We start from the raw sequence: 25,455 nt of genomic DNA on the forward strand, positions 1-25,455 counted from the left end.
TTTCCAAGTACAATCCTCTAGCAGAAGAGTTTATTGAACACATATAAAAGCAGAAGTTGGAACAGTGTAAAACTTGCAGAACATATTTACAGAAAGAACACTGGTAAACCTTTGTTTAGTCCTGAAACCCTTCCTGCTCCTTCCACTTGGGAAGGCAGGTACAGTTACACTACTGTGTCTTTATCACTTAAGTCAAGCACCAGATCTTGCCAGAACAGTCTGCATTCTTTAAGGACAGGAAGAAAATTGAGGCAGGTCTTCACCCCCACCCCCACCTGGAAGTTAGTTATATTCATATTCACATACAATTGTGTGTCTCCTAGTGCACTTCAGCAGACAAGGCAGTGTTGAAAGAGGCAGATCTGTTTTATTTTCATATCTCATCATCTGACTCTTCCAGATATTGGACAGGCTTCCTGGCCCGTCCTGGCCTTTGATAGGCTACAGGCGCATCATCAGAACACAAATCGAGACGGAATGACTCATCTGCCACCTTGGATTTCTGAAAAAGAAACAGGTCAGAGTAAGCTCTCAAGGGACAGCAGAACCTAAAAAAACAGGCTTCAAGATGAACACAATTGTTCTCACATGAGGTGAAAAGTCACTATTTTACTCTAGGCAAATGTAATTAGGGATGAATGCAGAACTCTCTAAAAACGTTAATGACTGCCATCTCTCCTTGGCCTAGAAGCACTCTATGAGGCAGCCAAGCATTATACGAGAGACAGCCAGACAGCATCATGCCCTAGGGCACCCTGGAACTGTATAATCCAGTTGAAAGTAGAATGTCTGTATTTTATAAGCATCTTCGATACCCTATAGTAGTGACTCAGTAGCTTTTGAGCCAGTTGCAGCTCTTCTGAGCGCCAATGTGATACCTGCCCCAGGATTCAGAAAAGTGGGCAGGGTAAGGCTGTTACCAGCAGAAAACTTGGCATGGGGAAAGTTTCTAATCCCTCTGTCTCCTGAAATGCTGGAGTTCATCTTGAAGGGAGCTTTGAAGATACTGGGAGGGGTGCATTTTAAAATGTATTTATTTTGGTTATTGTTTTAAATGATTTTGGTCATGTATTATGGAAATGTTGAGCCACCCTGAGCCTGTAGGTAGGGAAGGGCAGCATACAAGACCAATAAACAAACAAGCCTAATACATTAAGAGCCTGGAAGCTTGACCCTGTTTCGTGTTCTAAGTCTGACCTGCAAATCCTTCCCAACATCTGGCTAAGATTCAACAGTAGTGGGAACAAACAACGCTATATACTCAAAAGTACTATAGGAATTAGAGGAATAGTTAAATATTTAATACAGCTTTATCTTAGATTACTGTATGTGTATGATTGGTGCAGTGGCACAGAGCTATGTGGTTGGATTGTTAACTGAGAATGTGGCTTTCCAAATCCACAGAGTGAATATCACTGCTGTAGAATGTTTTTAGGACAGCTCTAGGATTCATTTGAAGTATTGGTCTAAACTCAAGTAAATTCTGTGTCATGATATCCTGCCCCCCCCCCCCCCCCCAATGTCTTATAGAATGAAAAATACAATGGACAGGGGAAGAATGAAAAAAGTTTCAGAACACAGAGATACAAGTGCACATGCATACTTTTTCTTGGGGCTTTCCAAGACAGACAGTTTTCTTGGGGCTTCTGAAGACAGGCAACCCCCCCCCAAGCTGTATATGATAAAATGTTGATCCAGTGGTCAAAAATTACAGCCAATCTTGCAATATTTGAGGAGAGCCCAAGTGGCAAACAAACCTTAAGTGCGGTTGACTTTTTAACTAAGTCAAGGTCAGCATCAGAATCATCAGAAGAAGAAAAGACAGGCTTCCTTTTGGTGATTTTCTTGGCCCTGGCAAGTGGAGGCTTTCCGCAGGCTGTGTCAGACTCTGAACTTACAACTGCTGCTGCTGCCTTCCTGGGTTTCACAGTTGCCTTTTCCTTGGCGAAAGCAGCCATGATGGTAGGCTGGTTATCTAATGGCAAGAAAGTTTGTTAAATGTCTGCCTCTGTAGTTTTCTAAACAAAACATGGCCCCTGCCATGGAAATCCTTCTGAAGTGTCTTCTTTCTAAAATTCTCAGGAGATCAGGACAGCATTCACAGTGCAGAGTTCTACATTGCAAATACTCCCAGTTGAAGAATAACTTACAAGAGGTGGTGGAAGACTTCATAGGAGGGAGCACCAACATTGTTTAGTGGTACTGCTCTTCGTATTTTTGTCAAGTAACAACCAGGGTTAAGGTCGGCATTTATTTTAAGTGGCAGTGGTAAGTGTGGAAATGGACTACTGAGCAGAACACAAAAGTTGCACAGAATGGCTATTTCAGTAAGTGGCAGACTTGAAACTGAAACAAATTTCCGGCAAGGTGAAATCGCTGAAAAGTTTTGCCCACAGGGCCCTGGTAACAGTTGAATAAAAAGCCTCTGCCACTTTCTCCAAAATAAACAGCTGAATATAACCAGACAAAGACACTGAAAGTTCTATTTCAAAGGCAGAAAGTTTCCAGCCCATAGTTACACATCACCAGGGAAAGCAGTTATTCACTTTCCTCATGTGCTAGAATAAGCAATTGGAATGAGTTTACCTCTGACCATGCAAGGTGTCTGCAACTATCTTACCTCCAGCAGCGCTTTTTGATTTCTTGGCAGGACCTTGTTTCCTGGGTGCCAGTTTTCCTTCCACGCGACCAGGAGGCAAGGAAGAGGCTGACGTGGCCGGCTGATCATCAGAGTTCAGGAATTCAGCTGGAGTAAAGAAAGGACTCTGTAAACTAAACATACCTGAACATTTTGAATTCGGAACTATTTTTGAACTATGCAGTCAGAGCAAACCAAGCAATTTTATACAAACTTGCATAATGTTTGCACGAACATGGAAAAAGTTAGCTATGACCCTGCATTCAGGAAAAAATGGTGGTGACAAAAATGCAACATGTCCCTTCAGCAGCCCAGCAGGGGGTGATGTCTGCCAGCTAATGGCAGAACCCTCCCTTTCTATTTGCAGCCTCTCAGGGAAATTCTAAACATCAATTTCCCAACACAGAGGCCCAGAGATTGAAGAGGGGAAGATACAGGCAGGGGAGTCCAGTGAAGAGTTTGCTCTTCGAATTGGAAAGAAGACAAGCTGGGATTAACAAGAGGTGTTTAGAGCTACCTGAAAATGTAAGGAAGTATCATCTCACAAACACACACACATATCAATACGAGTTCTTTCCTCTGTAGACCAGAATTCTGGCTATTTTTGAAGCCTTGGCTACCTCCCTCTAATGTAATAAAAATGACAGTGTTTTGGTAGCACCCCCCCACCCCCCAATAAAAAGCAGAAGTCAGGATTCAAAGTTGGAACTTGGAAATTTGTGGCAAGGAACTGAGAAGACGAAAAGGGAGTTGCGAGCAAGTGATCAGCTGGATAGGGCTCTAAGGTTAAAGACCCTTCTGCCCTTTTGGGTTATCTCTCGTCTGCCCTTAGATAATCTCAGGTCTAATTTCCTCCTTCTCAGAAATCCCCTCTTCCACTCTCATCTTCCTTCTTGAAAGAATGCCTTGACATTAAAATCCATCCATGCTTCTCAGCTCTGACATCTTGCATTACCTTTAAATGGATGGCCCTACAGTCTTGTAGCTTCCCATAGTTCTCACTCCCACCCTCCTGGGGACTCCGCCTCCTCTCCCACCTGTCCTCCATATATTTGCATCCCCCTCTTGAAAACCCCACATCCTCCTCAACTCACAGCTGGCTTTTCTTTCCCAAGTCAGATAGGTAGAACCCATTTAGCTGAAAAACTGTTCTTATTGGACAGGAGGACTTAAGTTAACACTTCCACTAGGTTCTACGAGTAAGCTGTTACTGCCTAAACTGCTGAGATGTGCCATCTGTGCTTACTGCCTTGTACTTATCTACACTTGACAGCTATCATTCTTCCTTTTCTTCCCCTGCTGTGCAGCTCAGCTGCACTGTGCTTAAGCATCTGTCTCTCTTCTTTTTCTTCTCTGGAGGCATCTCAAAACCCTCCCCACATATGTGCGTACACAGACTGAAAGTCTCCCTCAGAGCCAGTGTCAGAGTTACACATGTAATGACTTTTACAGATGCATCCTTCATTGGTATTAGATCACAGAAAGTGCCCAGATGCACAGAATCACTCTCAGTCACTCAATTAAAATAGGAATAGGAATAGACAGAATCTAACTTTGAAAGACTTAACTAGGAGGATGTCAACACAGTGATATGCTTACTTGAGATGGAGCTCTGGACTTTGGGGACTTGTGTTTGGTTTTTGACTTCCTTTTCCTTGGCTTTCCTGGAACACAGATTCAACAACATATTCAATCTCCATTCTCCCCCATTTTATGTATCAAACAATAAAAAGCCCCATTAGTATTAGCTGTGGAACATTTGGGCAGAAATGGATTTTCTACAGGGCACTATAGGAGAGATAGTAATAACACTCCCACACACGCCAGCTGGGTGACCTTGGGCTAGTCACAGTTCTTTGGAGCTCTCTCAGCCCCACCTCACAGGGTGTTTGTTGTGAGGGGGGAAGGGCAAGGAGATTGTAAGCCCCTTTGAGTCTCCTATAGGAGAGAAAGGGGGGGATATAAATCCAACTTTTCTTCTATGCAATGTTAGTTGGGGGAGTGGGATAGCTCAGCATTACAGAGTATCCTTAAATCAAAACAAGGGCAGCAAGTAATCTTGCTGAGGACTACAATTGCAGAGGTGAGAATAAGATTCAGAGTTCCAGACTTCATACATTTAATAGAGAGAGAGAAAAGAAAGCTGCTTCTGGCCGGGCCATTACCAGGCCCTCCACAGACAATTTTTATTCATTTGATACTTCTCATGCACCCTGCAACTTGATAATTCTGTGAAAGATAGATGCTGCTACACTGCTTTGTAAGTACCGGCTGAATCTCAGGAAACAAATACTGTTTTCCAGCTGAGTGACGCGTTTTCTCAGGGACTAAAGCAACGATTCCTTTTTATATACTCAAGGCACGCACTTCGAAGTGACCTTCAGCTTCACAGCAGGAATCAAGTTCTCTTTGGAGGCAACATCCTCATCCGTTTCCTCCTGAAAGTCAGGGCCACTGTCCACATTATCCTCTTCCGATTCTGAATCTGACCATGGATTCCTTTTAGCTTTTTTTACTGGTTTGAATGGCAGAACAGATTGGTTTTTTGCACCTGGAAATGAAAGACATGAAAATCTGAACATGAGGGGGGAAAACACGAAAAGGATTCGAATGATGTATGTATTTCAGCTTCTCACGTCCTTTGCATATATACGGGACATATTAATTCCTTCTGAACAACGTAAGGCCAGATCTACTAAGGCAATGAAAATTAAAGACTCCGGCAAAAAGACCTTACCTGGCTCTGTTTTACATTTCTTTGCTAATCTTTGTTTAAGGTTTGTTGGTTCTTTATCAGATTCTGGTGACTCTCCTTGAACCCCAACAAGATCAGTTTTTTCAATCTAAAAATGGCATGCAAAGGAGGAGAACAGTGATCGTTGGGAGCAGAAGAAAGGGGAAAAGAGAAAAACCAAAACAAGACAGACCTCTCGTGAGTCATTCCCCTTAACAAGATGTGGCAACCTTGACAAGTTGTCCCAACACCCTTCTCCACCCTACAGATGAAGGTTTTCCTGCCTTTATTGAGACTGAGCAGCCTTTCAGGTAGTTTGTGAGGGCTTTTAAGCTTACATCCTAATACTGTCCCAACATTATAGCAGGTATTTCAGTGGCTTATCCGCTCAGTCCAAGAAATTCCTGAAAGGCGAAGAGAGCCTTTTTATTTAAAACAAGCCCCCCTTTTTGAGGCACTAATGAACTGAGGCGGGTTCAACATACAAAAACAAAGATTTGTTGAACGCAAAGATGGAATTAGAAGATATTTTTCAATGGATGGAAAGCAGGCAGGAGTAAACTACATATGATCTTTAGTTTCTGTTACAGGCTCAGATTTTGAAAACCTTTTTGATCTCTCTGTTTCTTAGATGGTATAAAAGAGGCCCTTTTCCTATGATGGTACCAACTTGTTCATTACTAAGGTGCTTCACCACGTTTCTGGGTTTTTGCAGGCTGCTATCCATTCTTTCAGTACACACCACCTATATTCTGTTAGACACCCCCCCCCCCCACACACACACCTCTCCCTCATGAGGTGATTTAAGCAGAACACTAATACACCAGACAGGGAATCCTCCTTTGAGTATAATTCCCTTTCTAACTGCCTTAGGAATTCCTCTATCTTCCCCGCATACTTTATTCATGGTCACTGTGGTAAGTCTGTTTTCTTATACCACCTCAACCTTGACCAAAATGAACTTCCAGTTCTATTGTCTCTGCATCTCTGCTCACAGCATATGCTGATACACAATATATTTCAAGTCAGGTTCACTCTCCGACTAAAATTCCCTCAGAGTAGATTTCCCACACATGCAGTTACGGATCTGATGTTCACTCACAGGAATCCAAAACCAAATCTCTTGTCTCCTTTCCTCTCAAAGAGATAGCCCTCCTTCTCCTTGTTATTTGGTTGCTCCACCAACCAGGGGGTTGGTCAGCTTACCCAATCAGAGGGCTGCCTTGCTCCAAATAAGATGTTTCTTTTTTGCTTTCGGGCTGCATTTTGTTCCTAGTTGCACTTTTAAATCTTATTTACCGGCACATAAGACTACACAGATAAACAAGTCCCCCCCTAGTTGCATGCTGGCTTGTTTTCCCCTCAATGACAAGTCCCTTTCTGCTCTGTTCCTGCAACTATACTGTTGTCACCCACTTCATTACATTTCACCAGTCAACATTTCATATTATACCTTAATTTTCCTTTTTAATTTCTTAGTTGCGTCCATTTTCATCTCCTCGGTCACACGGGGAACAACTCTTCTCCCATGAGGTGAGGGCATGACTTCTGTCAAATTCTGTTTCTTTACTTTCGGCTTCCCACCTTTTCCTTTGATGGGCTTGCCTGCTACCCCGAGCATCTCATCCTCTTTTTCCTTGGCCTCTAGTTCCTGGAAGAGTATGAGAGTTATGAAACAATAATTTATTTATTTACTTATTGATTGATTGATTATATTTATAGACCGCCTCACCCCTGAAGGCTTTCTGAACTAGAAAGGAAAAAAAACACCAAGTGTCTATGCCGTGGTTCATTCTTAGAAGGGCAGTACTACAGCTACAAAACCTTTTATGAATTCTCAAGGCACTTTATGGTAGTTTAAACACACAATGCAGACTACAATATCAACCAGCAGAGTTATGCTCTTCTAGGCCCATTTCAGTCAACAGCCAGCATCCCAGAACTGAAGATGATCTCACAGGCTCAAAGTCGAGAGTTTGACCCACCATGACCTTGTAAGGATGATTTGATTCCCCTGTCTCCAAACCTGGGACTCTGGAATAAATCATCTTCTAATAGTCTGACTGAAACTGGGACTGGACTTGCACATGCAGTAGAACACACCAATAAAGGCAACAAGCTTCATTGAAAAGGTTAAACAAAAGGTTCAGACTTAAGAGCTTAACTAATTTTAACTCCCTAACATATGTGAAGGCAAAAAGGTACAGCATCTTCAAATCCGCATAAGCAACAGCAGATAGGAGATGTTATGAGATGGTCCCTGGCCTGTTATTGGGCCATGCTTGGCTAAATTTGTATCTGATGGTTACAGGCTAATTTTATAGGAAACTGGACCACTGACCCCCTGATTAGTAAGTCAATCAAGAATGTGACCCAGAAGATCATTCTCAAAGAGCAGCAAGATTCACTTCCACCCATCTGACATCGCTGAGTGAAGTTAAATCAGATCACTGAAATAGAGGTGAGATCTCAAACTCTTCATCTTATTTGGGAACAGAAGAGTTTGCAAGAACTTGATATGGAATTCTCATGTGATTCTTTCACACTTGGATGACACATCAGGAAACAGGCTATCCCTTTAAATTTGTGACATGGCCAACTGTTGATGTTTATTAACAGTCAGGTTGATTAATTCAGAAGCGACACACATGCCAGCAAAGGCCTGTCAAAACAACCAGTGAACATTTTCACCTGGCAGTTAAAGGCAAACAGTGCAAAGCTTCAGGCACACAGAGGTAGAGAGAAAGCTCCACAGACACTGCATTACAATGCAAGGCCTGACTCCAGCAGCTGCTTTTCACTCTAAAACAATTGCAGTTGCTCTTTCAAGCTGGACCATTCAAGCCAGTGCCCAAGAATTAGCTTTGCTGTGACCAGATCACTCTGCCAGGAAGAGAAGCTGCTGCAAACTAACTTATTGGTGAACAATGGATCTGTGCCATAGGGATCTACTTGATGCACATGCCCTAAACACTGCTTCTACGCCACAAGCCCGGCCCTTTCAGGAGAGCACAACCCCATTTACAAGACCTTCAAAAGCTGATTACATAACCAACCATCCATCTTATCAAGACTGAATTTCTATTTAGTACCCGTCATCCCATTCTCAATAGGCAGCTGTTCGGATTACCCATGGCCCCACCTAAATCTAAGAAGCTGCAAGTGATCAGAACGTTACGCAGGGAGATAAGTCCTGAACAGGCATGCTCACACTCTGCCCAACCAAAGGATAGTTTGTTGGGACCTATCAATACAAGGCAGAAATTAATCAAGCACCAAGAAACCACCACCCTCCCTAACTTCTTACTTCAAGAGCCTCCACAAAAGCAGCAAGGTCTTCTCTCCATAAATCATCCGGGTTCTTCCGTTTCAGATTCTCCAGCTCAGCCTCCTAACAAAAAGACCAATGAGAAACACTTAAGTACATATCCAAGAATCTTCAATTTTAGTGCATGCCAAAGCTTTCTTTGAACTACTCCACCTACTTTGTCATCCCGTTGCTTGCACAGTTCATCCTTTTTCTCCTTCGTTAGGTACCAGAGAGGCATGCCCAGGAGATAGTTGAAATCAGGCCCAGTGCCTACTGATTCATTTTCTTTACCACTCTCTTCATCATCTTCTTTCTCCTCATTTGTACCCTGCGGCCATAAGGCAGAAATAAGGCAAATAAGGCAGAAAAAAATGGGGCCATCTATTACTATTTATTCTTCAGCCCAGGAAAACTGAGAGACAGACACAACAGATCCTTGCCCTCTTTGTTCCCAACTCCAAAGCCTTGGGCCCACAACATTCACAATGGACAATATGAGAGTCTAAATATTACCCCACACTGTCAGGGTAGTGGGAATGTAAAGTTATTGGGCAGGACATGGAGTGAGAGCTCTCACTGCTAGAAGGAAGAGTCTGTGACAACATTGCTTCTAAAGCTCTCCATCTAATTCCTACTCCTCCATCTTGTTACTCAGGGAAGTGACTTTTGAGTCTTTCCATGAAAGGCTTCAGATCCAGAAACCACCAACTTCAGATTGCTGGTAGGCAGAATGACTGAAAAAGTTCTGCCTCGTCAGCAACCAGCTTATTACTATTTTTTCTATTATATTCTAGTCCTGTGGTGGCGAACCTTTGGCACTCCAGATGTTATCGGACTACAATTGGCAGGGGCTGATGGGAATTGTAGTCCATAACATCTGGAGTGCCAAAGGTTCGCACCCACTGTCTAGTCTAAGCTCTCTCTCTCTGCCTCCAAGAATTTTCTGTGGCATATGACTTGTAGATTTTAAGAGGCAGAAACAGCTATAAGAAAGCAGACTAGTTAAAGAAGCTGAGCTTTTCAGTACCTTTTGTTGGGACTCTTTCCAAGTCTTCAGTGGATCAGACTCATAACCCCTCTGAATAAGCACCTTTATTAGTTCTTTCTTAGGCTTGTTTTCTAGAAACAAAGGCATTTTAAGATCAGCACATGGATTAATTTGTGGGAAAAAGCTCACACAGAGCCAATGCATGTTAGGAACTTAAAGCAATCCTTAATATAACAAAGATAATGAATTGGTAACACAATTGATAATCAACTCACATTCCCTGAGCAGAAAAGCAAAATCCTGCAGGCTTAAAAAACAAACACACACCCTGTCCTGCCTCTGGTTATCAATAGCCTTTTTTTTTCAGGAGATGCTGCAATGCAACATTTAAAAATGAAACACTGGATTAACCATGAATATTTCTTCTCTTTGATGGGAGCAATGTTGTTCTCCTCTGGATTCCTCCTACTGCTCACTTCAAGGTAGGGCTTGTGAAAATGCCTAAGCTATGCCTAAGAGGACTGCCCAACCCAGTCTGGCCAAAGCCAAGCTTCAGGTTTAGGTTAGACTTCCTGTGAAAACTATCAGGAAGATTACCCCCAATATGAAGTATATACAAAAGGATCCAAAGCAGCCCCATACCAGGTAGGGCAAGGATGACTTCCCTCATACCAAAGAGAAGAAACATGCATGGTAAATGCGATACAGAAGGAGTTCTCCTCCTCTAGGATGTACCTGAGCTAAGCCGTATCAGGAAAATAGGAGCTCAGGATCAGCAGTTTACTACCTGTTTAAATACTCTGCCCAAAGCCAGAAACAGATCAACAGATAAGAGGGAGAAGGGAATGTGTGCAAAGCAGTGTGAGGGAGAGAGTGTGTGTGCGTGTGTGGCGGGGGGAATTAGGCTGTGGGTGGAGGGAAGAGGCCTGAGGCTAACCTCTGCCCACTGATTAATCTGCCCACTCTGGTTGCAAAGCAAAATTAAGTTCATGCTAGACGTACCCTTCCTGCGGGGACAATAGAAAGTGAAAGCGGGGCTTGAGGAAATATGTCCGTACAAGTAACCTTGCGGTGACGCACATTTGTCCCCATCGTAGAGCAGATGTCTTGTGCATAATTGGCTGATCTCTCCCTGGGAGCTTGCTAAACTGGTCTTGTCTGAAGCAGGGACAGCTTTCTGACTGGGTAAGGTCCACCTCTTTCTGGTCCTCTTAGGGATTAGTTTAATTTGCATAAACCCAGAGGATGACTTCCCCCTACTGAAGAAAATATCAGTTTCCTACTCTGACTGAAGAGTTGCGTATGTTTCTTATTTCTGTTTCCCACTTTTACAAGAAGCAGGAAGTGAATGGGGGCTATGCAGTCCGCTCATCTGGCCTGAATAAAAAAGGGATCATTCCCTTTGCTAATAGCATTCAAGGGGAAAAAGTGAAGCTTTGCTTTGAAATACTACTTACAGTAAACTTTGGCTTACCAATCACGATTATGCCCTCTATTTTCTCCAGGATGAAACGAGCCTGGTTGCTTAGTTTTGCAGACTCTGCACCCAGCATCCCAGTGAGCCAGTCTTTTCTTAAGCCATAATAGCGCAGTCTAAGCTCATAGAACTCTTGCAAAATATCTTCGGCCGTATCATACTTCTTCAGGCAGCCAACATGGTCAAACAGTACCTGCAGCAAAGAGCATTGTGCCAAATATTTAGAACTGGGAGCTTACAAACATGACAAGTCAATAGGTTTTCATCACAGCTATGAGCCTCTCTGTAGATGATTGTTGTCAATTTCCCGTTCAGAGAATTCACTTGATGGGTTCAAGGATTTTATTGAAGACATGAGAAAGACAGTTCTGGTGAAAAGGCGCCAAAACAATTGATAATATGTTGCAGCAAATCCCCGCCCCCACATGTGAACCAAGACAGTTAGCAAAAGTTCAGCCTGAAGGCTCGTCCTAGCCTCCGAGCTCCGAGCTCCAAGGCCAGGGAAACAGGTAACGCAGCACCTGCAAAGCTAAAGCTCTCCCCAGCAATTTCCCTCTCAACAATGGCATCCTGACAGGTTGTTGTCAAACGGCTCTGAACATTCTGGGAGAACATACTCAATTTCTTGTATTTTACTGGTCAATGACCATAAACATTCTACATTCTTTGCTGTTTTGGTCTAGTTTTCAAAAGTTTGTGAGTCTGTTATTAAATGATCTACTTGTTTGGGGCCAGTACAAACCTCCTCTAAATGACCAGGCACAGAAGCTGGGGACTCTTATACTGTAAAAAAGAGTTGGCTTGTTTCCTCTCAGGCTGCCATTATGCCAATCAAACAAGTTGAGAAAGGTGCAGCAAGTCTTAGTGAACTGAAACCCTGTGTCTGGGTGGAGTCCATTGTCCATGAACCCAGCATGCCCCTGGCCTTTGATTCTGGTGTTTTTAAGTACTGGTACTAGTAGCCAAGTTTTGTTAATTCTCAGAGTCTCTTCCTTTTTGTTGAAATTTTCTTGGTTGTGGATTTCAATGGCCTCCCTGTGTAGTCTGACATAGTAACCTTCCAAGTTGTCCAGAATATGATCAGAAATGCTGGATCAGAAATGCTATATTCTATATTTTAAACAATGTTAGTTTATGGAATTTTAACAATCTGTACTACTGAAGGCCTACTGGCCAAATAACGTTTGGTTTTAGACAATTTTTTTGAACCACGCATGACATATTTAAAGTCTTGTTATTTTATTGCATGTAATCCTAAATCACTCATTCTGTTATTAAGCTTTCTACCAACCGCCTTGGTTATCTGGTCTTTCTAGGTTGAAATTTTTCTTCTGTTTTGGTTTTACCACCATCAAAATACCAAAGAGAAAAACTTGAAAGTTTCATTTCAAATACTTTTATGGAAAGAAAAACCTAATTCAGATTGAGGCACACTGGCAACAATTCATTTGGTTTTGAGACTGGATTAAGCCAGCCCTCCTTGCAGCTGCACGAGGGAGAACGTTTCTGCCACTTACCATGTTGGTGCAGGAAAGGGAGGTCTGTAGCTTGAAGACTTTATGGAGACCGGCTGCTTCTGCCTCTGCCAGCTTTTGCGCACTCATTTTTACTATGAATTTGACTGTGGTGTCCGTGTGGTATTCTTTGTAGTCAGCTATTAACGGGGGAGTTTTTTCTGTGCCACCCAGCATAGGCTCCAGAACCTGTTCTTTATATACCTGGACAAGGGTGGACAGGAGAAATCACCGTGTCTCAGATTAGAGACCCTGGAATGTATGTGTCTAAACTGTTTCAAGATAATGTGAAAATCAGAACATCTCACCTGTGTCCACGTCCGAACAGGAAGCTCAGAAATTTCAATAGTAGTGGAATCAAGAATAGATATTTCTCCGTTGACTATATATTGTTTCTCACCAAGTTCATCCATTGTCCCTTTGAAATTCTTGTAACTAGGATGCTAAAACATGAACATTTTCACCTGAGTAAAGCTAAACCAATTACAACGAAATCAGAACGTGATCTCACCACAAATTCAGCAAGGCAGTTGCAACCCCTTGCCATTTTGCTCGCTGGTTAAGGCAGGGCCACCCTAAGTGGCACCTGGCAAACCTTCCTATAAGTGGGCAAAACCAAGGTAAGGCCATGTTTGTTATTGGCTATCCTGATTCAACTGAACACTTTTCCAGTTGGCTCCAACAGCAGCTACAGCCAATGGAACATCAGGAGAACTGGTGAACACCCAGACTTGCAGCTCCATTCTCTTCAGGTCTTCCTTCTTTTTATTCCTCTACCCCACTTTTATTCATTTCTTTTTATTCCCCTACTTTTGCAAAGCAAGAATAAGAGTTGGCTTTATACCCCCCTTTCTCTCCTGTAGGAGACTCAAAGGGGCTCACAAACTCCTTTCCCTTTCCCCCCTCACAACAAACACCCTGTGAGGTAGGTGGGGCTGAGAGAGCTCCAAAGAACTGTGACTAGCCCAAGGTCACCCAGCTGGCGTGTGTTCGAGTGCACAGGTGAATCTGAATTCCCCAGATAAGCCTCCATAGCTCAGGCGGCAGAGCGGGGAATCAAACCCAGTTCCTCCAGATTAGAGTACGCCTGCTCTTAACCTCTACGCCACTGCTGCTCCAAGGGTGGAGACTCTTGAATTAGAGATAGAAGAGAATGACTGAAAAGAAAAACTGTTGAGGACTGATAGTTGCAGAGGTGAAAGGGGCAACAATGGGGCTTCATAGTACACAGGTAACACCAACCAAATGTTGAGTTTCCAAATCTGCATGCCATTCAAAAAGTCTTCGCAGTGATTAAGCATCTGTGGCTTGCCTTTTCTGGAATGAGGAAATGCCTCATGGCATTGAGAGAAAGTCATACAAATTCCTTCTTTGCCCCCTATTGCACTTTTTCCATTGCTATCTATCCTTTTGGCCTAGGCAAAGGCAAAGCTTTTCCATTACCATCGGAAGAGGCTCCTCGCCATCCAACATGCGTCGAAGGTTGTTCACTACTTCTCGAATGTCGTAGTTGGGCACCTTGCACGACCATCCGGTCCCAATACCCTCAGCTCCATTGACCAGAACCATGGGGATTATTGGGATGTACCATTCCGGTTCAACACGGCGGTTGTCGTCATATAGGAAGTTCAGCACGCTGTCATCCACTGCTGGGAAAAGCAATCGTGCCAGAGGGCTAGAAAAAGAATGTAGTTTGTAGTTAAGTAGGTTACTGGAAAGAATCTTTGAAACAGGACAGCAGCTAAGTCAGGAAGGACAACCTTGCCAAGATTTCTGTGCCGCAGACTGGACTTGCTACATTCAGAACACAAACACAGATCCACTTTTGTAGTTGTTCAGTAGAATTACCAGCTACTCCCTGTCCCGGTCCATAAAGAGGCTGTCTGGACAGGAGGACTAGTACTAACCTAAGCATTGTGAAAATGTATCGGGGGCTGGCAGAGTCCTTCCCACCATGCAGCCTGGTGCCAAACTGACCGATGGGCTGAAGCAGGTTCAAGTTGTTGCTCCCCACAAAGTTTTGAGCCAAGTTGATAATGGTCATCATCAGGGAGGCCTGAAACAAAACCCACACAAATCTTGAAAGCAAAACCAGGTCTCCAAAGCAAATGACACTCTCAGAATAGAGGCACTGGGGTACAAGGTAACCTGTGAAGATATGGCAGAAGCAGGAAGCCAAGGCAAAGAATGTACCAGCAAGAAAAAGATTAGCATGAACAAGTTGACCAATAGTGCTGGAAGCCTGCTTCACTCTCTCTTCCAGACAAGACCACTAGTTCTACATGGGAATGGCACTTTGCCTTCAGTCACTGGTCAGAGGATGAAGAATTACCAAAAAAGAATAAGGTGACACTCCCATACCAAGGGAGAACGATCACTGCTTGGCTCCTAAGTATGAAAAATCAAACTGTGCATGCACTGCACAAAACTCGCAATATTTGATTTATTGAAGTATTAATACCATTGGGAAGACAAGGCAGTCTCACTTAGGAACACATTAAGTGCAGTAAGACTAAAGTTGCTTCGTTCGGCTTGTGCTGGTCCCAGGCTGGAACTGTGCTTCTACTACTTTCTGCGTTGAGGCCTCCACCATACCCTTTGGTTCTACTTACCTCTCCATGATGATAAGCAGACATCTCTGCTACTGATCCAGCCAACTGGGCAACCTTCACCTCTCGCTTGTCATTTCTTTTGAAGCAAGTGAATATAACTTTCCTCTGACCTGGTTTCAGTCCTGATGGGAGTGATCAACAGGTTTTTTAAGCCATCTATAGCCTCCTTTCTTTCCTTAACTAGCACCTCCTGGCTATTTCTAGCAAAAGTACTATATATTAAAGAAGCAGGTAGGATATCCCTGGAGGCTTAACTGTAAACTGGGTTACCGTCTTGGCAGTCTAGTCAGTCAGTTGCCTTTAGTTTTGACATGTTCAGAAACCCATCACCACCAAGATACTATTACAGTCATGACAGTGGCAGGAAGCAATAGGTTAACCCCTGCTCCTGGGAAAGAAAAAGAACCGTCACCAAGAATGTTACCCGCTGGCTAGGAGTCAAAATGCCAGAGAAGTCTAAGACCAAAGGATTCTCCATAAAGTATATGGGGCCAGAAAAGCCAGGATGAATATGGCATCCATGCCTACAATTCATTATATGAAGTCAATTTCACAACCTACCACACAGCCCTTCCACAGTACAACAAAATATTACTAAGCCTGTCATTAGATGGAACATAACTACAGAAGGACAGGGAATAAATACTTTCAATTAAATAAATAGGCTAAATGCCAACAGCATTCCACTTTTTATTAGAAAAACAGCCTTTTTTGAAGCGATAAGATATTTCCTAATGCATTTGTTCCATTTAGGGCAGAAAAGTTCATCAGTTATATCATTTTATTCTAATGTCTGCTACTATTAGAAAACCTTTTCCTTTTTGAGGGAATCCACTAAAAACATAATATACACAAAATTTAAAATACAGAAAGGCTGATTTAGAATTAGGAATCTATAACAGAAGTCTTACCATCAACCAGGGAAGGAATGGATCGTTCATTGTCCATGTTGGAAAATAGAATAAGCTCTTTGTTGATGAAGCTATTGTATGTCAAGGAGCTGGTTGCTTTCCCATATAAATAATCCTGCATGGCAAAGCAATTTAAGTTATTTCCTGCACCTTGCTCCCCCTTGCTGCCTTAACTTGCCCACTTAAATGTCCTTGTTCATCAGAGTTGAACTACACATGAATGGGCATCACCTGAAGTGGTCACTAATGAGTCATAGCTTGGAGTATGCCATCAGATACTGGCAACCTGGTCAGATGCTGATATGGTATCTCTCAAGCTGGGCCAGGAGTTGTATTTGGGAAGTGGCAAAGGAGCAGGGAGGGACATTATTTTTTGGTGGGGATAGACAGGGCGCAAGGAGTCCTTCCCAGCTGAGCATTGGGCCTTGGCTTTCTAAAATGTAAGGGGTAGAGCTGCTCACTCCCAGATGTAGGGCAGGTATTTCCTCTTTAGCCATTCTCCTCCCGTTTTAATACAAAATGTGGAAAGTCATGGCTGTCTTTTTCTTAAATATTAGGTGCATTGTTCTAATATTTCTGAAGCAACTTTCCAATACAATCACAATACTCCTGAGGTTTAACAATAACAGTAAGTGTGCCATCTCTCAGTGCTAAACACAGTATTAAAATAGTTAAGCATTAGAGGGGAATGAGGAAGAAGAGCTGAGGTGTTACTGCTAAATAACAATTATCTGGTGGATGACCTTTTGCCTTAATCGGCTGTCACTTTCAACAGTGACTGTTAAATTGCAGATATGAAATACTTCCATGCCTTCTGAAAAGCAAGACTCTGAAGTGTTCAGCTATTGCTGGGATGAAAAGGGAGAAAACTATTGTTTTAAGGACTGTATTTACATAGTGTTTTAGCTGTTTTGTAAACTGCCCCGAGCCTGGCTATTGTCAGGGATGGGTGGTGTAAATATAATAAAATAAAAAATTTAAAAGCCAGACTGCACCTCCTTGCATTTTTAACAAGTTTCCATCAGTGTCATTCTTACACAGAGTTCTGCAGTTAATTTACAGTCTTGAAACTATTTTCAAGCATGTTGACCACTGACAGGCCTATAATGATCACTGGAAAGGCTCTATTTTCCCATTTTGTAAGGATGTTACTTACTGGATCTCCATTCACACACACAGTTCACAACAGTCCTATCTGAACACAAATTCAGACTTGTTTAAATGGTCTATTCCAGAAGCACTGAAATGTCACTTACTTCTGGCAGGCCTTGTAGCTTCCGCTGCCTTCGATCCTCCATGAAGTTTGTCAGCCATTCCTTTCGGTCCTCCACCTTCTTTTTGCTAAAGGCCTAGAATATCAAAGCCATTTTAAAAAAGCTTTTCTCCATGGCCTCACCTTACCTGAGCAATGACACATAAAACTAAGTACAAAATCTCCCATTTACGGGACAGTCATTGTATGTCATTTACAAAGCAAATGGCAACAATTTCAACTAATTTTCAATTCCTCAATTTTCCATGGACTTAAGACAACCCATTTCAGAGCTAGGCACTGCTATTAGGCGTGGCCCATACCAGGTAGGCAACTTAGATAAAAGGGCAGTGAAGATTCCACACTGTGGAAGCATACAGAATTATTTATTATTATTTATTAATCATGTATACCGCCCTCCCCCGGAAGCATCCTGGAATGTCCTGGAGCTCATAATTTTTTTCTAAACTGCAAGCCAATCAAAACACAAACATGCAGCTATGGATTGCAGAGCTTGTACCACACTTAAAACCCTCACATTAGAGGGCTACACCAAGTGATAAAATCTTTTCCCAAGTTGTGCCAAATTATCTTCACCTGAAACAGGCGGACTGGAAGAATAATTAGAAAAGCCCAAAGTGATCAATTCACTAGCACTTTAATAGCAGTCCCAAGCAAAAACAAGACCGGGAACTGATGTTTTACCAGGGAGATTGCAGCATCATCTTCAGGGCCAGAGTATTTAAAAGGTATTCGGTGTCTCGCCATCTCTGCAAAGTACTCTTTCGCCTCTTTTGATGTGCTGGTACCCAGACCTATGAGAATAACGACAGATGACCCAATGAGATCTTTAAATGATGAAGAAGAAAGAAGAAGAAGAGTTTGGATTTATACCCTGCCTTTCCCTTCTGTAAGGAGATTCAAGGTTGCTTGCAAACTCCCTTCCCCACAACAGCCACCTTGTGAGGTAAGTGGGGCTGAGAGAGTTCCGAAGAACTGTGACTAGCCCACCCGGCAGGAATGTAGGAGTGCAGAAACATATTTGGTTCCTAAGGTAAGGGCCATTCAGGTGGAGGAGTGGGGAATCAAACAGCTTGTTCATCAAGCTTTTCATTGATTTTTCATGGACTTAGGTTGTCCAGTTTCCACAGAAATGCAAATAACTTTTATATGAAGAATTAAGCCCCTCCAAAGGGGATGTAGTTGCTTCATCAGCATTAAGAAGACTTATCTACAAAGTAACTAATTGCTATCCAGCTCATACTTGGATTCCAAATCCATCTTTTAAGACAGTGCCATAGACTAGCATGAAGTAACACCCACAATACATGGTGAAAAGCAGTACATGAGATCATTTTCCTTTGCACAACTGAAAACACGCTATATTGCAGAAAAAGGGGTTAGGGCATAGAACTAGAAAAGGAGCTAGGGCATAGAACAGGCTGGGTACAGTACCAAGAAATATTTTGGACCTAGAGTAGTATGGTCATCCACCAGAACTCCTTCTGGCCTTGCCCCTAGTTAAGCACCTGCATCTCTTGTGGTTCTAACTCTTGCTAGCAGAGCAGCCTTTACATACACCACAGCCTTCACCTTAAATCCCTGACCCCTGATTGTTAGAATATAAGCATCTCAGAGGTGACAATGACAATAAGCATCCCAGAGATGACAACTCAAAATGCTGCTGATCCTTAGATCCGCTTCCATGGAAACTTCAGCATTGGCAACATTAAGTGAAACAGCAAATGAAAACACTGAACTGTAGCCACCTTGGGCTTAGTCACTGACACCAGGCCACCAAAAAGCCAAGGCAGTTCTAAAGCATGATTTCTGGTAATTCTCTCAAAAGTTCAGCCAGCATAGTGTAGTGGCTAAGAGCAGCAGGCTCTAATCTGGAGAACTAGGTTTGATTCCTCACTCCTCCACATGAACAGCAGACTCTCGTCTGGTGAACTGTATTTGTTTCCCTGCTCCTACACATGAAGCCTGCTGGATGACCTTGGGCTAGTCAAGTTTTGTCAGAACTCTCTCAGCCCCACCTACCTCACAAGATGTCTGTTGTAGGGAGGGAAAGGAGTTTGTGAGCTGCCTTGAGACTCCTTACAGGAGAGAAAGACAAGGTATAGATTCAACTCTTCTTCTACAGCAGATGATCAAGCAACTACTGAATAAAGCACTCTGCATGCCATTAACGTTTTAGATGGCATGTCAGAAGCACTGCTGAAGGCACTTTGAGCTAAATCTCAGGCGAAGGTCAATGTCCTCAGATACCCTTTTTACCATCTCCTTCCATTCAAATATAAAATCGCAAGTGGGATATAGAAAGCATCCTATCATTCTCTTTAGCTTCCAGAATAAGAATACATATTTGTTTCTGAAAGAAAGGCCCACTTAAGTCTCCCTGGTGATTCCTAGTGGGCATGTTAACAACAGTCCTGTTCCAGTCTTCAAAACACCCATTTTAATCAATGAAATTGCTCTTCCTTGGCTCATTTGGCACCAACCCACAGGCTTTTAGACAAACCTTTGTAGTACTTGATTTTCCAGCTTTTGTAATTTGGAAAATTGGTTTTCCACTCTTCAAATTCAGGAATGCTATAGAAAGCGATTTCTTCTTTATTCTTGGAAGCCTATGGTAAAGGCCAACATCAAACTTCAGGATTGTGAGCAGTTAAGCATTAAATGGAACTGAAACACCAGAAAGAAAAGAAGCTCACCTTCACAATGGGGGTGATGAATTCCTCTAGGAAGCGGTGCTTTAGCAGAGAAGGCCAGTTGTGGTGTATGAAGTTAATCAGCAAGCCTTTGATATGGGAGCCATCTTGATCCTGAAATATTTACAGAAGAGAGAGCTGCCCCACGGATGCTCCAAAGACAGCGGCAAGCACATCGAACAAATGCCATAAGGGTACAGCCTTTTAGAGACCAAGCTTACAGTATAAGGGCTTGAAAACACACCTCTCCATCCTTTCCTTAGTTGCCTAGCTTGTGCATCATCATATGAAACAATAGGCACGTGGATCATGATTATCAGCCTGCCCTAGTGTCAACCTTGGACCCAAGTTCAGTCACTGACTCACTGTGGCTTGGAGAAAGGACCCCCTTGCTCAAGCCACAATCTCAGATGGAACAAGTTAACCTCTTTAAAAAGCTTGTTGTGAAGGCAAAGAATTCAAAGATCTTTTCCATGGAAGCGCTGTGTAAAATTTATTTATGAAATACCAGTCACCCCAACTAAAAGAGGGTAACATCAATGCAGAACATCTACAATGACTTAGCTTTCTTCGCCACGCTCAACCATTTCAGGATGCTGACAGCCACATTTTTAGAAAGAGGGAATATTTCAAAAGGTTAGATTGATATCATCTGGAATGGTCTTGGCTAAGTGAAGTAGCTGACTGGGTCTCCCACCTCCACAATGAAGAGCAAACACCCTGCCCAGCTGGATATTTAGAAGCTTCCAGGCCCTTCCACAGTTAGATTCTGAACCATATGATGGAAAAAGCTTTCTTGCATTGGCAGAAAATATACTTGTTACTTATCTTGTTACTTACTGTCTTCTACCTCCAACTTTAATTTGGATCATGGCAATACTGTCAGGGGTTAGGAAGCACTGGAAACACCCATCAGTCAATGCTATGAGCTTCATGGCAATGCTGGTGCCAACAGAGAAAAAGGACAGCCCTTGCTCTGCAAGAAAATACTAACCTGATCTGTCATTATCATTATCTTTCCGTATCGCAGGGTCTTAAGCGATTCTGGGTCATCGTAGTTTTTCTTATACTGCAGACCAACAATCTTGATGAGGTTGTTAATTTCAGCATTTTCCATTATCTGAAAATAGGCATTTCCCTCTCAGATTCATACACAGAACATGCCATGAATCCCACCATTCCCTTCCACATAGACAGCCACCACGTGCTAACTTTATAGCTGCTGCCTCATCATCCTCGGGTTTTGCATGGAACTGCTTAAATTGCTTAACTTACTCTACGTCACTTTGAAATAAATGTGCCTCACAACCTTGACAGCTAAATATCACTGGAGCCAACTCTAGAGTCGGCAAGGCAAAGTGTCAAGGATCTCATTTTCCATAACTGATACAAAACATATCACATTCGTTTTCCAGTCAGTTTAAGCAGGCTTATCAAGCCCCCAAAGCCCAGTCCTGGATAAACCACAGCACAGTGGTTCTCCAAACTACTACCCACTGACCTGTTTGTGAGAAGCTTCCCGGACATTGAGCATTTTTCCACGCAGGGGGAATACTCCATATTTGTCCCTGCCCACAATGCCAAGGCCAGAAACAGCAAGCGTTTTGGCTGAATCTCCTTCCGTCAGAATAAGAGTACAGTTGGTGGAGTTCTTACTCCCTGGAAAGATAAATGTACGTTAAAAACTGCTCCAGAATGCACTGAGATTTGCCACACCGAGGTTAGAATTTCACACCTTCAGATAGGGCACAATTAGAAAGAGGCAGGCATCGAAGGAGCAGGTCCTGCTCTCTGCCCTTCTTCCTACATGCAGCTGCCCTTCTGAGGTCGGGCTACAGCCTACATGAAGCAAGAATGTCAGGTTCCCCCCTCTTGCCAACTCTAGAAGTAACCCAACCAGGCAACCAGTGATGTGGCATCCAGATATTTGGCTTGCTACAGTCTGGGAAAACATACCAGCATCATTGGCATCATCCAGTTTTGGGATTCCTTTAATCCTGGTTTGTTTCACAGAAGAACACTTCTTGTTGAGTTGGGTCTGTGCTTTGAAGTTCACCCAATTTAAGATGCTCTCCACTATGCCACAGCTAACCACCTAGAATGCAAAGAATTGTCTGAAATATGTCATCAGGTTGCATTTAGGCTTTTGTCAGAATCTACTTTGAACTTAGGCTTTTGTTAGAATCTACTTTGCACTTAAATGATTGGTGAAAGTTGTTCCTGCTCCCCACCCCCAATTAAGCAGAGCCCAACAATGCCCCTCACAGCACATACCCCTTTGATAAACTTTTCACTCAGCTTGCATGCAGATCCAAAGCTCTTTGCTTGAAGTGTCATGTTCTCCTTTGTTTGGGAGTCAAAAGTTGGATTTTCAATTAGAGCATTTATGAAGACCCAGATGTGGTTCTTCACCTAGAATATAAATGAAGGAGTCGTTGTAGACCACAAAACATTCAGCTTACTTTATACCCAACTGTAAAGATAATATACAGCTGCTTTCTCAGACACTGACCATTTGATGAGATGCCAACCACAATGTTTAGTAAATAAATTCCTGGTTTAAGAACAAAGCATGCCTACGAAGAGCATACTCTAGAAAAGAACATGTGCACATCTGCTAAGAAATAATCAGGTGGAGGGTGACAAACAAGATTTGTTAGAACAAAACATGTAAGAAGCTGTGTTCTTGTTTGGTCCATCTAGCTCAGAATTGTGTATTACAATTAGCAGCAGCTTGCTACAATTGTAGGCACAGGGAAATCTTTCTAGACACCCGCTACCCACAGTCTTTTTGATTCAATCACCTGGGTCCCCATGCAAGCAAACTATGTATATCCAGTGAATCTCTGACATATGAACCCAGTCACATCACAGCTCTGTCTAGCTCAGCACCATCTACCCTGACTACAAATCATCTTGTCAACCAGAGCCACAACCATCTTTCTCTATAGCAGCGGTACTCAACCTGTGGGTTGCGACCCCTTTGGGGGTTGAACAACCCTTTCACAGGGGTCGCCTAAGAACATCGGAAAACTGTATTTTTATATTTTATATATAACAATTTTATGGTTGGGGGTTACCACAACACGAGGAACTGTATTAAAGGGTCGCGGCATTAGGAAGGTTGAGAACCACTAGAGATGCGAAGAAAAGCAGGACTACTTCAAGGATACACGGTATAAAATTTGAGTAGTTTGAAAAGATGCACCTAATGAACTTCAGACAGGAACGTGCCCTATTATTCAATAAGAGCCACTCCCATAAGTGTTATTCCCAAATTAAAGGATGTCATATTAGTTAATCCAGATTTAGAATTATAGGGTCTGCCCAGATAGCTACATACTGCAAATTAAGTCTCAAATGCACATTCACATCACAGAATTAAGTGCTTTGGCAATGAAGTAATCTTGAAACTCTAATAAAATGAAGGACGAAGAAGCCAATGAGTTGGATCCAGATCTAATTGGCAATGTCTGATGATATGCCATCCCTCAGGGCTCCCTACCCCTCAAGAACAGTAGTCCTTGAAGAACAGTGAGCGGCAGTGGTTCCTTCCTGCCACTATAAAACTTGCTCTCTATTTAACCCTATGTTTGCATAAGCAAGTTGCATAAAAAGCCAGAAAAAATGGTAAACAAGCAGGTTTGGGTCTTGCACCTGAAAAGGCTTCACTCCAACGCCAGCTTTGTTTTTCTTCTTTACGACATCCAAGAGTTTATTGACAACCTGATCAGCGATGTAGTCCACATGTCTACCTCCCTATAACAAGAGAAACCAAAGATCAGCACAGCTTCTTTGACAGCACTCCATAACACGTTAAGGCAAAAAAGAGGCTTTGATTTTAGAATCTGATAAATATACATAACTGGTGTACAATGGTTTTAGACTGATATGCCTGTTTTCCGCAGCAAGAAGTGTCAATGTTGGTTCACCCTTCCATTAGTTACATAAGCCCATTTGGTGACTTTCAATGCAATGCTATAACAATTACTGCAGTATAACACTGCTACATTCAATAAGAGTGGTGTACTAGTTATGAGCGGCAGATTCTAATCTGGAGAACAGGGTTCAATTCCCCACTCATTCACATGAAGCCTTCTGGGTGTTCTCAGAACTCTCTCAGCCCACACAGGAGGTCGGCAAACCACTTTTGAATGTCTCTTGTCTTGAAAACCATACAAAGTACACACATACACACACTCAATGGGCCAACCCTAGACACTACTAATTCTGCATATGACTGTACTGTCAGATCTAATATTTAGGTTAATGCAGTTAAACAGAAAAATCTACTGAGAAGTGGTTATCTTTCATCAGCTGCTTCTTACAACACATTTAATTGCTTCCTGATGCATTAAAAGGTACAGTTCTGTGCAAATATGTTACCTTTCCATTGCACAATATCCTGAATTTTGATTTTACTCTCTCTCACACACACAAAGGCATGCAGCAAAATGTTGCACATTGAGCGGGGCTCAGAACCTGGTGAGAGTTGGCTTCCGGTTTGGAAGAAGAAGCGGCGGCAGCAACTTTCTGTGGCTGCTGAACTCTGCACCCTTTACCGTGGCGAACCCCTATACTATTGGGACGGTAGGAGACTTCAAGGAGCTGGAAGATATCCTGCCCACGCCGAGCCCCGTTTGGGGAAGCCCGTGAGTTGGAAAAATCCGTAAATAGGAGCCTGAACGGGTGAAACATCCCACCGAGACGGCTGGGAACGGGTAGCAGAGCGGGGGAAGAGCAGCCTTCCCCCTTCAAGCAACGTAACCAAACCCTAGAGATTTTGTTATTACTACTTTGCAGTAACAGACATTGGGTTTAGTAAAGTCTGTATTATAAAAGAGTTTAAATTCTTCTAAAAGCTATCACCTCTATATGAGGAAATAAATATAAAACGAAACGAGCGACTACGGAAATAGAAGGGAAAAAAAATAGAGGAAAGCGGACCTCCGGTAGCGCAAAGCGCATAGATGAACAGAAATTAATTAAATACCGAGAGGGTCCAGAAGACATAAGCCTCTTAAATAAGTAAGAAGAGAAGTAATCATTTATAAAGTAAGAAAAGGGGAAAAAAATAAATCCTTACCGCTTTAAGGGCATAAGGAGTGGCCAAACGAAACAAAACCGTGAAGCAGAAAGTGCTAATGGTGAAAAAGCAGGAAGTGATTGCGAAACCATAGAGAGGCGAAATAGCCACTCTGGCACGCGACGGAGAACAGGACATAAACAAACCATAAGTATTAAGAAGTAGTTAATAAGAACTGATTGTGCCGAAAGATGTATGACTGATGCATTAAGTTTGAGG

General features: G+C 42.7%; 1 protein-coding gene across 1 annotated transcript in view; it reads right to left on the reverse strand.

Annotated features, from left to right (window-relative positions):
• TOP2A (DNA topoisomerase II alpha) overlaps positions 1 to 25,455 on the reverse strand; it is a 40,052-nt gene continuing 14,597 nt past the window's right edge. The window contains exons 9-34 of the mRNA XM_048517207.1: positions 23,808 to 23,909; positions 22,425 to 22,562; positions 22,107 to 22,245; positions 21,652 to 21,809; positions 21,145 to 21,270; positions 20,154 to 20,264; positions 19,961 to 20,066; positions 18,142 to 18,251; positions 17,441 to 17,533; positions 16,185 to 16,299; positions 15,274 to 15,395; positions 14,569 to 14,717; positions 14,105 to 14,336; positions 12,970 to 13,104; positions 12,665 to 12,865; positions 11,145 to 11,340; positions 9,710 to 9,801; positions 8,858 to 9,010; positions 8,680 to 8,763; positions 6,826 to 7,023; positions 5,376 to 5,481; positions 5,006 to 5,189; positions 4,238 to 4,302; positions 2,621 to 2,746; positions 1,758 to 1,975; positions 1 to 502 (exon numbers count right to left, since the gene is read on the reverse strand). Of these exons, the coding sequence (XP_048373164.1) occupies positions 374 to 502; positions 1,758 to 1,975; positions 2,621 to 2,746; positions 4,238 to 4,302; positions 5,006 to 5,189; positions 5,376 to 5,481; positions 6,826 to 7,023; positions 8,680 to 8,763; positions 8,858 to 9,010; positions 9,710 to 9,801; positions 11,145 to 11,340; positions 12,665 to 12,865; positions 12,970 to 13,104; positions 14,105 to 14,336; positions 14,569 to 14,717; positions 15,274 to 15,395; positions 16,185 to 16,299; positions 17,441 to 17,533; positions 18,142 to 18,251; positions 19,961 to 20,066; positions 20,154 to 20,264; positions 21,145 to 21,270; positions 21,652 to 21,809; positions 22,107 to 22,245; positions 22,425 to 22,562; positions 23,808 to 23,909 (3,588 nt within the window). The 3' untranslated portion in view covers positions 1 to 373. The remainder of the gene's footprint in view (positions 503 to 1,757; positions 1,976 to 2,620; positions 2,747 to 4,237; positions 4,303 to 5,005; positions 5,190 to 5,375; positions 5,482 to 6,825; positions 7,024 to 8,679; positions 8,764 to 8,857; positions 9,011 to 9,709; positions 9,802 to 11,144; positions 11,341 to 12,664; positions 12,866 to 12,969; positions 13,105 to 14,104; positions 14,337 to 14,568; positions 14,718 to 15,273; positions 15,396 to 16,184; positions 16,300 to 17,440; positions 17,534 to 18,141; positions 18,252 to 19,960; positions 20,067 to 20,153; positions 20,265 to 21,144; positions 21,271 to 21,651; positions 21,810 to 22,106; positions 22,246 to 22,424; positions 22,563 to 23,807; positions 23,910 to 25,455) is intronic.

The sequence above is a fragment of the Sphaerodactylus townsendi genome, linkage group LG15 (genome assembly GCF_021028975.2).
Source record: "Sphaerodactylus townsendi isolate TG3544 linkage group LG15, MPM_Stown_v2.3, whole genome shotgun sequence".
Classification (NCBI taxonomy): domain Eukaryota; kingdom Metazoa; phylum Chordata; class Lepidosauria; order Squamata; family Sphaerodactylidae; genus Sphaerodactylus; species Sphaerodactylus townsendi.